This window comes from Phalangium opilio, unplaced genomic scaffold (assembly GCF_054372755.1).
Source record: "Phalangium opilio isolate 3A_F unplaced genomic scaffold, DU_Popi_V2 ptg000390l_1, whole genome shotgun sequence".
Classification (NCBI taxonomy): Eukaryota; Metazoa; Arthropoda; class Arachnida; order Opiliones; family Phalangiidae; genus Phalangium; species Phalangium opilio.
In genome coordinates, this window is record NW_028324234.1 from 9,197,070 (window position 1) to 9,211,236 (window position 14,167).

General features: G+C 41.6%; 2 protein-coding genes across 2 annotated transcripts; both read right to left on the bottom strand.

Annotated features, from left to right (window-relative positions):
- Positions 1–10,173: 10,173 nt before the first annotated feature.
- Positions 10,174–12,048, bottom strand: LOC149597100 (uncharacterized). Its single transcript, XM_089861443.1, has one exon. It carries the CDS (start codon positions 12,046–12,048, stop codon positions 10,174–10,176), a length of 1,875 nt encoding a protein of 624 aa, XP_089717569.1.
- Positions 12,049–12,058: 10 nt separating this feature from the next.
- LOC149597101 (uncharacterized) lies at positions 12,059–12,607 on the bottom strand. Its single transcript, XM_089861444.1, has one exon. The coding sequence runs from the start codon at positions 12,605–12,607 to the stop codon at positions 12,059–12,061; it is 549 nt and encodes a 182-aa protein (XP_089717570.1).
- Between the last annotated feature and the right edge of the window lie 1,560 nt (positions 12,608–14,167).

A 14,167-nucleotide genomic window follows, 5' to 3' on the forward strand; every position in this document is an offset into this window, starting at 1 on the left:
GATTAGAATCAAGACCTAAAAAGTATCGATAAGACTGAGGGTATCACTTGTCTGAAGGATCAGATATTAATTTTTCTTTTTAATTGAAACTTATATGCATGCTTAAGAAAAAACAACGTTCCATTACCGTTTTCCGTTCAAATAAATTATTTTACTGGTAATCAATTTCAAAAATTTACTTTTCTCGGCTTTTCGACCACAATTCCATTCCCCGAAAACATTTTATCATTACATTTATTACTTTTGGGAGAGTACGTGTATGGTTTTGCGTTTTAAAAGGTTCCTATAGACGTTACATCCCTATTCGTGACAGGCACGCTTCCCAGTGGAACATTTTTATTATTCTAAAACTAATGGCGCCAAATTCAATAGGGACAGTAACATTTTTACTCGCTGTTTTGCAAAATAATGTAATATCGAGTGTACTTTAGTGAACCGTGGTATTGTTCTTTCTCATAGTTCAGGGCATGATCAGTGTTACTGCCCAATTTCTCTCTCTAGTTTCTAACAATGGTTAGAGACTATTTGATATGGCACGGCACAACGTTATATACATTTGTAAATTCTAAGTAGCACAAAAGGAAAAAGAATCAATTTTTTTATATTTTGGTTTGAAAGAAATAAACTCATCATAGTAGTTATAACGTACAGAAATTCAAGAGAATGGCACCGGTAATGAGCAGCAAAAAGAGAGGAAAGTTTGCTTCAAGGTAGCAAAGGGACATGGTAGTGAGAATAGTAATCTAGAATTTTGTTCGTTCAAACCTTAATATATCGTGAAAAATTCAAGTGAGGAGGCGCCACTACCTAGAAAGATTGATTTTGGCAGATAACAGCGAAAAAATTATGTTCTACACACACTGGGACTATGGGAGAATTTCTGTGCCGCAGGTCGCACATGATGAAATTTCAACTCAAGTTTACATCAATTCTCCCTGGTCGTACTAGTAGCAGGTTAAGCTACAGTTTGCTCAGGTCCTGTTAGTCTCGAAAGGGTTATATAGTCCTTGTAACTTTTAAAAGGTTGTTGTCATGGCTAAACAGACCGCTATTACAGTTTTTTTTATTGTTTTATAGGTTTTTTTGACACGTTATCTCCCAAAAGTAATTAATGTAATGATAAAATGTTTTCGGGGAATGGAATTGTGGTCGAAAAGCCGAGATATGTAAATTTTTGAAATTGATTACCAGTAAAACAATTTATTTGAACGGAAAACGGTAATGGAACGTTGTTTTTTCTTAAGCATGCATATAAGTTTCAATTAAAAAGAAAAATTAATATCTGATCCTTCAGACAAGTGATACCCTCAGTCTTATCGATACTTTTTAGGTCTTGATTCTAATCAAGACATTTTTGGTTAATATCTGTTCCTTCAGTCTTCATTTTAATTAAGAATGTTAAGAAACTGTTTTTCATTTTCAAAATCTACACTAAGCAGAAACATATATAAAGGGGACCATAACCTTAGCTCAATCAGACATTTATTTATAATGATACTTCAAAAAAAAGCGTAAACCAATAAAAGTTTGTATTCTTATTGTAATTAACATTATACAATTCCTACCAATCATTTATTGAAACGCGAGACGCCCACCTACAAGCACCTACAAGTACCCATAAGTACCTACAAGCACCCACAAGTACCTGCAAGCACCCACAAGTACCTACAAGTACCTACAAGCACCCACAAGTACCCACAAGTACTTTCAAGCACCCACAAGTACCTACAAGCACCCACAAGTACCTACAAGCACCCACAAGTACCTACAAGTACCCACAAGTACCCACAAGTACCCACAAGTACCTACAAGCACCCCAAATACCTACAAGCACCCACAAGTACCTACAAGTACCCACAAGTACCCACAAGTACCTACAACTACCAACAAGCACCCACAAGCACCCACAAGTACCTACAAGTACCCACAAGCACCCACAAGTACCTACAAGTACCCACAAGCACCCACAAGTACCTAAAAGCACCCACAAGTACCTACAAGCACCCACAAGTACTTACAAGCACCCACAAGTACCTACAAGTACCCACAAGTACCTACAAGTACCCACAAGTACCTACAAGTACCCACAAGTACTTACAAGCACCCACAAGTACTAACAAGCACCCACAAGTACCTACAAGCACCCACAAGTACCTACAAGCACCTACAAGTACCCACAAGTACCTACAAGTACCCACAAGTACCTACAAGTACCGACAAGTACCTACAAGTACCCACAAGTACCCACAAGTACCTACAAGCACCCACAAGTACCTACAAGTACCTACAAGTACCCACAAGTACCTACAAGTACCCACAAGTACCTACAAGTATTCACAAGTACTTACATGCACCCACAAGTACCCACAAGTACTTACAAGCACCCACAAGTACCCAAAAGTACCTACAAGCACCCACAAGTACTTTCAAGCACCCACAAGTACCTACAAGCACCCACAAGTACCTGCAAGCACCCACAAGTACCTACAAGTACCTACAAGCACCCACAAGTACCCACAAGTACTTTCAAGCACCCACAAGTACCTACAAGCACCCACAAGTACCTACAAGCACCCACAAGTACCTACAAGTACCCACAAGTACCCACAAGTACCTACAAGCACCCCAAATACCTACAAGCACCCACAAGTACCCACAAGTACCTACAACTACCAACAAGCACCCACAAGCACCCACAAGTACCTACAAGTACCCACAAGCACCCACAAGTACCTACAAGTACCCACAAGCACCCACAAGTACCTAAAAGCACCCACAAGTACCTACAAGCACCCACAAGTACTTACAAGCACCCACAAGTACCTACAAGTACCCACAAGTACCTACAAGTACCCACAAGTACCTACAAGTACCCACAAGTACTTACAAGCACCCACAAGTACCTACAAGCACCCACAAGTACCTACAAGCACCCACAAGCACCTACAAGCACCCACAAGTACCCGGGACAAGCACCCACAAGTACCCGGGACAAGCACCCGGGTCAAGTACCCACAAGTAATCACAAGCACCCACAAGTACCTACAAGCACCCACAAGTACCTACAAGCACCCACAAGCACCTACAAGTACCCACAAGTACCTACAAGTACCCACAAGAACCCACAAGTACCTACAAGTACCCACAAGTACCTACAAGTACCCACAAGTACCTACAAGCACCCACAAGTACCTACAAGTAGCTACAAGTACCCACAAGTACCCACAAGTACCCACAAGTACCTACAAGTACCCACAAGTACCTACAAGTACCGACAAGTACCTACAAGTACCCACAAGTACCCACAAGTACCTACAAGCACCCACAAGTACCTACAAGTACCTACAAGTACCCACAAGTACCTACAAGTACCCACAAGTACCTACAAGTATTCACAAGTACTTACATGCACCCACAAGTACCCACAAGTACCTACAAGCACCCACAAGTACCTACAAGTACCTACAAGTACCCACAAGTACCTACAAGTACCCACAAGTACCTACAAGTATTCACAAGTACTTACATGCACCCACAAGTACCCACAAGTACTTACAAGCACCCACAAGTACCCAAAAGTACCTACAAGCACCCACAAGTACTTTCAAGCACCCACAAGTACCTACAAGCACCCACAAGTACCTGCAAGCACCCACAAGTACCTACAAGTACCTACAAGCACCCACAAGTACCCACAAGTACTTTCAAGCACCCACAAGTACCTACAAGCACCCACAAGTACCTACAAGCACCCACAAGTACCTACAAGTACCCACAAGTACCCACAAGTACCTACAAGCACCCCAAATACCTACAAGCACCCACAAGTACCTACAAGTACCCACAAGTACCCACAAGTACCTACAACTACCAACAAGCACCCACAAGCACCCACAAGTACCTACAAGTACCCACAAGCACCCACAAGTACCTACAAGTACCCACAAGCACCCACAAGTACCTAAAAGCACCCACAAGTACCTACAAGCACCCACAAGTACTTACAAGCACCCACAAGTACCTACAAGTACCCACAAGTACCTACAAGTACCCACAAGTACCTACAAGTACCCACAAGTACTTACAAGCACCCACAAGTACCTACAAGCACCCACAAGTACCTACAAGCACCCACAAGCACCTACAAGCACCCACAAGTACCCGGGACAAGCACCCACAAGTACCCGGGACAAGCACCCGGGTCAAGTACCCACAAGTAATCACAAGCACCCACAAGTACCTACAAGCACCCACAAGTACCTACAAGCACCCACAAGCACCTACAAGTACCCACAAGTACCTACAAGTACCCACAAGAACCCACAAGTACCTACAAGTACCCACAAGTACCTACAAGTACCTACAAGTACCCACAAGTACCTACAAGCACCCACAAGTACCTACACGTAGCTACAAGTACCCACAAGTACCCACAAGTACCCACAAGTACCTACAAGTACCCACAAGTACCTACAAGTATTCACAAGTACTTACATGCACCCACAAGTACCCACAAGTACTTACAAGCACCCACAAGTACCCAAAAGTACCTACAAGCACCCACAAGTACTTTCAAGCACCCACAAGTACCTACAAGCACCCACAAGTACCTGCAAGCACCCACAAGTACCTACAAGTACCTACAAGCACCCACAAGTACCCACAAGTACTTTCAAGCACCCACAAGTACCTACAAGCACCCACAAGTACCTACAAGCACCCACAAGTACCTACAAGTACCCACAAGTACCCACAAGTACCCACAAGTACCTACAAGCACCCCAAATACCTACAAGCACCCACAAGTACCTACAAGTACCCACAAGTACCTACAACTACCAACAAGCACCCACAAGCACCCACAAGTACCTACAAGTACCCACAAGCACCCACAAGTACCTACAAGTACCCACAAGCACCCACAAGTACCTAAAAGCACCCACAAGTACCTACAAGCACCCACAAGTACTTACAAGCACCCACAAGTACCTACAAGTACCCACAAGTACCTACAAGTACCCACAAGTACCTACAAGTACCCACAAGTACTTACAAGCACCCACAAGTACTTACAAGCACCCACAAGTACCTACAAGCATTCACAAGTACCTACAAGCACCCACAAGCACCTACAAGTACCCACAAGTACCTACAAGTACCCACAAGTACCTACAAGTACCGACAAGTACCTACAAGTACCCACAAGTACCCACAAGTACCTACAAGCACCCACAAGTACCTACAAGTACCTACAAGTACCCACAAGTACCTACAAGTACCCACAAGTACCTACAAGTATTCACAAGTACTTACATGCACCCACAAGTACCCACAAGTACTTACAAGCACCCACAAGTACCCAAAAGTACCTACAAGCACCCACAAGTACTTTCAAGCACCCACAAGTACCTACAAGCACCCACAAGTACCTGCAAGCACCCACAAGTACCTACAAGTACCTACAAGCACCCACAAGTACCCACAAGTACTTTCAAGCACCCACAAGTACCTACAAGCACCCACAAGTACCTACAAGCACCCACAAGTACCTACAAGTACCCACAAGTACCCACAAGTACCTACAAGCACCCCAAATACCTACAAGCACCCACAAGTACCTACAAGTACCCACAAGTACCCACAAGTACCTACAACTACCAACAAGCACCCACAAGCACCCACAAGTACCTACAAGTACCCACAAGCACCCACAAGTACCTACAAGTACCCACAAGCACCCACAAGTACCTAAAAGCACCCACAAGTACCTACAAGCACCCACAAGTACTTACAAGCACCCACAAGTACCTACAAGTACCCACAAGTACCTACAAGTACCCACAAGTACCTACAAGTACCCACAAGTACTTACAAGCACCCACAAGTACTTACAAGCACCCACAAGTACCTACAAGCACCCACAAGTACCTACAAGCACCCACAAGCACCTACAAGTACCCACAAGTACCTACAAGTACCCACAAGTACCCACAAGTACCTACAAGTACCGACAAGTACCTACAAGTACCCACAAGTACCCACAAGTACCTACAAGCACCCACAAGTACCTACAAGTACCTACAAGTACCCACAAGTACCTACAAGTACCCACAAGTACCTACAAGTACCTACAAGTACCCACAAGTACCTACAAGTATTCACAAGTACTTACATGCACCCACAAGTACCCACAAGTACTTACAAGCACCCAGAAGTACCCAAAAGTACCTACAAGCACCCACAAGTACTTTCAAGCACCCACAAGTACCTACAAGCACCCACAAGTACCTACAAGTACCCACAAGTACCCACAAGTACCTACAAGCACCCACAAGTACCCACAAGTACTTTCAAGCACCCACAAGTACCTACAAGCACCCACAAGTACCTACAAGTACCCACAAGTACCCACAAGTACCTACAAGTACCCACAAGTACCTACAAGCACCCCAAATACCTACAAGCACCCACAAGTACCTACAAGTACCCACAAGTACCCACAAGTACCTACAACTACCCACAAGTACCCACAAGCACCCACAAGTACCTACAAGTACCCACAAGCACCCACAAGTACCTACAAGTACCCACAAGCACCCACAAGTACCTAAAAGCACCCACAAGTACCTACAAGCACCCACAAGTACTTACAAGCACCCACAAGTACCTACAAGTACCCACAAGTACCTACAAGTACCCACAAGTACCTACAAGCACCCACAAGTACTTACAAGCACCCACAAGTACCTACAAATACCCACAAGTACCTACAAGCACCCACAAGTACCTACAAGCACCCACAAGTACCTACAAGTACCCACAAGTACCTACAATTACTTACAAGCACCCACAAGTACCTACAAGCACCCAAAAGTACCTACAAGCACCCACAAGTACCCACAAGTACCTACAAGGACCCACAAGCACCTACAAGTATCCACAAGCACCTACAAGCACCCACAAGAACCCACAAGTACCCACAAGCACCCACAAGAACCCACAATTACCCACTAGAACCCACAAGTACCTTCAAGTACCCACAAGTACCCACAAGAACCCACAAGAACTCACAAGTACCTACAAGCACCCACAAGTACTTACAAGCACCCACAAGTACCTACAAGTACCCACAAGTACCTACAAGTACCCACAAGTACCTACAAGTACCCACAAGTACTTACAAGCACCCACAAGTACTTACAAGCACCCACAAGTACCTACAAGCACCCACAAGTACCTACAAGCACCCACAAGCACCTACAAGTACCCACAAGTACCTACAAGTACCCACAAGTACCCACAAGTACCTACAAGTACCGACAAGTACCTACAAGTACCCACAAGTACCCACAAGTACCTACAAGCACCCACAAGTACCTACAAGTACCTACAAGTACCCACAAGTACCTACAAGTACCCACAAGTACCTACAAGTACCTACAAGTACCCACAAGTACCTACAAGTATTCACAAGTACTTACATGCACCCACAAGTACCCACAAGTACTTACAAGCACCCAGAAGTACCCAAAAGTACCTACAAGCACCCACAAGTACTTTCAAGCACCCACAAGTACCTACAAGCACCCACAAGTACCTACAAGTACCCACAAGTACCCACAAGTACCTACAAGCACCCACAAGTACCCACAAGTACTTTCAAGCACCCACAAGTACCTACAAGCACCCACAAGTACCTACAAGTACCCACAAGTACCCACAAGTACCTACAAGTACCCACAAGTACCTACAAGCACCCCAAATACCTACAAGCACCCACAAGTACCTACAAGTACCCACAAGTACCCACAAGTACCTACAACTACCCACAAGTACCCACAAGCACCCACAAGTACCTACAAGTACCCACAAGCACCCACAAGTACCTACAAGTACCCACAAGCACCCACAAGTACCTAAAAGCACCCACAAGTACCTACAAGCACCCACAAGTACTTACAAGCACCCACAAGTACCTACAAGTACCCACAAGTACCTACAAGTACCCACAAGTACCTACAAGCACCCACAAGTACTTACAAGCACCCACAAGTACCTACAAGTACCCACAAGTACCTACAAGCACCCACAAGTACCTACAAGCACCCACAAGTACCTACAAGTACCCACAAGTACCTACAATTACTTACAAGCACCCACAAGTACCTACAAGCACCCAAAAGTACCTACAATCACCCACAAGTACCCACAAGTACCTACAAGCACCCACAAGCACCCACAAGCACCCACAAGTACCCACAAGTACCTACAAGGACCCACAAGCACCTACAAGTATCCACAAGCACCTACAAGCACCCACAAGAACCCACAAGTACCCACAAGCACCCACAAGAACCCACAATTACCCACTAGAACCCACAAGTACCTACAAGTACCCACAAGTACCCACAAGAACCCACAAGAACTCACAAGTACCTACAAGCACCCACAAGTACCTACAAGCATCCACAAGTACCTACAAGCATCCACAAGTACCCACAAGAACCCGGGCAAAGCACCTACAAGAGCTCAAACGCCATGTTTTTCTTGCTTAATATCCCTCTAACGGCGTGAATCACGACAAAAACGCCGTAAGTCCAATATAAAAAATTAGGGCTAAAATGCTTGTCTCTAACAGTGGTAAAACGCCGTAATTCCAATCCCCAAAACAACGTAAGTCAAGGTATGTGTTAATAATGATAAAAATCAATACTTAAACTTAATTTATCTTAATGAAACTAAGCAAAGGCACATCTATGGACTGTTATCTTTCATTTAAGATGGTTCCCAAACGTAACGAATGAATAGTTTTCTTTATACACGATCCCAATTAAGGTCATTTTTCCAAAAAATCCCATGTTATCTCTATGGAACAATATAGTATCTTTCACAAAATGTCGGATTAATTTTATGGATTCTAAAACCACCCTTAACAACTTTTTTCTTTATAGAATTAACTATTAGTTGGATCTCTTTGAAATTTTAACCACAAAATTAGGGCCTAAATTTTAGTTCACTGGCAAAATTTCAAAGCAGCAAACACAATACGAAAAAAGTTACGGCCAATCAAAGAATCCTCCTTTAGCATTACAGGCAGTATCAAGTCTTATCTAACAGAGCGACCGCTCTCCTAGAATATGTAGGTTGTTATATCAAAGATTATGGTAAGCAAAGATTAACATAGATCAGAACGGGATTTCAAAATCCAATTTGATTTTATCCGATTTCGTTTGATTTCGTCGGATTTTATTTGATTTCAAAATTCAAAAAAATCCAACGGATTTTGAGATTTTTTCCGTGATTTCGTCGGCTTTGGCGATTTTTCCAGTGATTTCCTCGGATTTTGCGATTTTTATCTTCATTTCGTCGGATTTTGAGAATTTCCTCTGATTTGGAGATTTTACCCTCAAATAGTGGATTTGGCGATTTCTTAACTGATTTTAGGTATTTTTTTTACAAAATTCGGACTTTTTATTTTTGAAATCATCAAAAATACTTTTGATTTCTTTCTGGATTACTGATTTTGTTATTTATTTCCGATTTCACGGGTAGCGTACGGGATTTCGTGAATGACCGACCCCTCGAGCACGGCAGTTAAATGGCAATCCTTCTATGGACGCTTGGTAAAGAATTGAAAGTCATGCATAACGTATTTTACTGATGAAAAGACACACCCAGACACGGAGGGCAAAACGTCTCCACGCACTTTTAAAGTTGCTGTAATTTTTTCTTATTATTTTACGCTACGCTACTCTGGAGAGATGCATTAGAGTATTTAAATAATGAACCGAGTTAAAGGTGAAAATATCAAAAAACAGTTTTATTTCTTAAAGGTTACAACTTTTACCCTTCCGAACTCTTCTACGCTCTGCCTCTTTACAACGCTTTTACTCTTCCTTTTTTTTTTTTACAAAATTTCTATTATCAGGGAAGGTATACAATAGGACCTGTCCCACTTTAAGGTATTTGGGGGGTTTTTACGCTAGGTATACAATAGGACCTGTCCCACTTTAAGGTATTTGGGGGGTTTTTACGCTAGGTATACAAGGTAAGGGTTGTCAATAGATTTAAAGTGTCAAATATGCCGAAAACAAGATTGTCCACCACCATAATATTAAACTTTCTTTACACTCCCCACCATGAACTACTTATTTTAGTTCATCAACTTTTCGCTTACTTTAACTCTAAAGGATGTAACATGTTAATCGCTCTTTTTACAGTTTTACCATTAGGCAATTTTAAATTGCAAGATCTAATCTTGTTATCGCGTCTTTTAAACACTTTTATTTTAACTAATTTCCATAATTGTCTGGGCTGATTTTCAATTTTTAAAATTGCCACGTCACCCACGGAAACTGTTGCATTTGGGGTAGCGTGCTTAACGTTGTGCATGGATTTCAGTTCGAGTAAGTACTCAGTCTTCCACCTTTTCCAGAAATGGTTGAGGAGCTTTTCTTGGTATTGCCATCTTTTAATCGCTGTATCTCTGGAAATGGTGCTCGTAGGTTCGAGTTTTGAATTTGGAGGTAGGCTGGTGAGCCTTTTGCCTACTAAGAAATGCGCTGGTGTTAAGGCTATGGGCTCTCCTACTTCATTCATCTGGTACGTCAGCGGACGTGAATTGAGGACGGCTTCAATCTCAGCCAGTACCGTGTATAATTCTTCAAACTTGAGGAAGGCGCTTTTCAAGGTCTTTTTAATCGCTATTTTAACGCTTTTGACCATTCTTTCATAAAAGCCTCCCCACCAAGGGGCTCTCTCCACGATGAATTTCCACTCTATTCCCCTCTGGCCGAAAAATTCCATGACCTCGTTGTTTTTTATTGTTTTCCAGATTTCTGTCAAATCCTTTTGAGCTCGCTTAAAGGTTTTTGCATTATCCGAATATACAGTTTTGCAAATACCTCTTCTCGATATAAACCTTCTAAGTGCTAAGAGCAGTTTTTCTGTACTCATTTCAGTCACAAGTTCAAGATGAACCGCTCTTGTGACTGCGCAAGTCAGTAAACAGATATACGTTTTCTCTGGTTTGCTAGAACCTTGTTCGCTTTTGACTAAAAGAGGTCCTGCGAAATCCAAACCCGTTATTTCGAAGGCATTTGATTCATATATCCTGTCTTTTGGTAAAGGTGCGGTGATCTCTCTTATAGGTTTGGCTCTCCATTTTTGACATAACAAGCATTTGGTTAGGCGCTTTTTAACCAATTGTCTACTTTTAATTATCCAATATGTTGCTCTCAATTGCGCTAAAGTAGAAGCAGTTCCTGAATGTTTAACCGTCAAATGTTCTTTGTCTACAATCAATTCAGAAAGATAATGTCCGTTAGGTAAGATTATTGGATGTTTTTCATTGAAGTTCAGATTGGCTTTTTGGAGTCTTCCTCCTACCCTAATGATGTCTTTCTCATCGAGAAAAGGGTTTAATTGTAAGAGACTAGACCATTTCTCTACAATTCCTCTGTCTTTGAGGTCTTCAAGTTCTTGCCAATAGTTTTCTCTTTGAACTTGATGAATCCAATATTCCTGCGCTTCTTTTATTTCTTCCGTGGTTAGAGGAGTCATGTCCTTCGCTGTTAGATTTAAATCTCGTTCAGCTGGATTGCGAGAATTTCTGATGAATCTAAACGACCATGCTGTTACGCGTAAAACTCTATCCAATTTGCTGTATCGCTTGATGTCACAGATAGATTTTGACTTTTCTACTACGCCGCTTGTCATAATTATGACCTCTTTGTATCGCTTTCTTTTTTCAAGATCAATTTCTTCGAGTTCTTGTTCTTCAAGTTCGTGAATTTGTTTGTCCGACAAATCCCTTTTCTCTTGGATTATCCACGATGGACCATGCCACCATAGATCGCTTTTGTTTAATTCAACAACGGAAATTCCTCTCGTTAATATGTCAGCTGGATTTCCTTTGCCAGGGCAGTAATTCCACGAAGTTGGATTTGAGAGGCTCTGAATTTCATCAACGCGATTTGCGACAAAGGGTTTCCATTTCCTTGAAATGCCTCGAATCCAATGAAGTGTTACTTGTGAGTCTGACCACATAAATATTTTTTCATGTGGTACGTCTAAGATTTGTCTGACTCAACCTGGCGCCAATTAACGCTGCCATAAGTTCTAGTTTAGGTATTCGAAGTTTCTTCAAAGGAGCCACTCTCGACTTGGACGTGATTAGTTGACTCGAGATTTTCCCACAGCTTAAGGTAACTCTTAAATATAAAACTGCACCATACGCAGCCTCTGACGCATCAGAAAAGCAGTGAATTTGAGTTTCGATAACTTCTTTTCCATTTGAGGGTACGGCGTATAGTCGGGGAACGCTGATTAATCGCAAGTCCATAAGTTCAGAGGACAAAGTCTTCCAAATTTTAAAGAGTTTTTTGTTAAACTTCTCTATCTCATCATCCCAATTGAGTCCTTCCACCCACAATAATTGGAATAGAATCTTCACTCTGATTATGTAAGGCGTTGTAAATCCGAGTGGATCAAAGATTCTCGCTGAAAAGGATAGAACGCTTCTTTTTGTGCCTTTAGACTCCAGTACTAGTGCTAGTATTGGTTCAATTTCGAAACCAAATAGATCTGTATCTTGGTTCCACGACATTCCAAGGATTTTAGTAGATGGCGATGCGTTGGGCAAAATGGTCTTACTGGACTTTGTTTCTTCTTCGTTTTCGTTGAAGAAAATCGAATGTATACGTCGAGAAAAACGAATGTATACCTCGACAAAACGAATGTATACGTCGAGAAAGTCTAATGTATGCGTCGAGAAAAACGATTGTATACATCGACAAAAACGAATGTATACTTCGAGAAAAACAAATGTATACCTCGAGAAAAACGAATGTATACCTCGACAAAACGAATGGATGCGTCGAGAAAAACGATTGTATACGTCGAGAAAAACGAATGTATACCTCGAGAAAAACGAATGTATACCTCGAGAAAAACGAATGTATACCTCGAGAAAAACGAATGTATACCTCGAGAAAAACGAATGTATACCGCGACAAAACGAATGTATGCGTCGAGAAAAACGATTGTATACGTCGAGAAAAACGATTGTATACGTCGAGAAAAACGAATGTATGCGTCGAGAAAAACGATTGTCTACGTCGAGAAAAACGAATGTATACCTCGACAAAATCGAATGTATACGTCGAGAAAAACGAATATATACCTCGAGAAAAACGAATGTATACCTCGACAAAACGAATGTATGCGTCGAGAAAAACGATTGTCTACGTCGAGAAAAACGAATGTATACCTCGACAAAATCGAATGTATACGTCGAGAAAAACGAATATATACCTCGAGAAAAACGAATGTATACCTCGACAAAACGAATGTATGCGTCGAGAAAAACGATTGTATACGTCGAGAAAAACGAATGTATACGTCTAGAAAAACGAATGTATACGTCGAGAAAAACGAATGTATACCTCGAGAAAACGAATGTATACCTCGAGAAAAACGAATGTATACCTCGACAAAACGAATGTATGCGTTGAGAAAAACGATTGTATACGTCGAGAAAAACGAATGTATGCGTCGAGAAAAACGATTGTCTACGTCGAGAAAAACGAATGTATACCTCGACAAAATCGAATGTATACGTCGAGAAAATCGAATGTATACGTCGAGAAAATCGAATGCATACGTCGAGAAAAACGAATCTATATCTCGAGAAAAACGAATGTATATCTCAAGAAAAACGAATTTATACCTCGAGAAAATCGAATGTATACGTCGAGAAAATCAAATGTATACGTCGAGAAAAACGAATGTATACCTCGAGAAAACGGATTAATGTTTATATTAAGCATCGTCCTATGGTAGTAACTGTACCCAATGGAATTGAAAAATGACAAATTGAGTATGGCGTCTTTCACCTAAATTAAGTATGGGTGCACTCAAATTATTTTGAATCACTTGTGCGTTATTTCTAATCATGAACGTCAATTTAATTACTAATAGTCACAAAGGAAAAAAATTGGTAATAAAACGCAACGAAAATGTTCTAATTTCTACGAAAAAAAAAGAAAAAATAACATAGCATAGGCGCTGTTAGCTTAACTATTAACGAACATCTTTTAAATATATTTTAGATAGGTAAAATTAAATGTTTTTCAAATATGTTGGTCATATGTTATTGACCACACCT

Coding starts and splice junctions, on each gene's coding strand:
- LOC149597100 (XM_089861443.1), bottom strand. CDS start 12,048: ATGTGGTCAGACTCACAAGTAACACTTCATTGGATTCGAGGCATTTCA.
- LOC149597101 (XM_089861444.1), bottom strand. CDS start 12,607: ATGTCGTGGAACCAAGATACAGATCTATTTGGTTTCGAAATTGAACCA.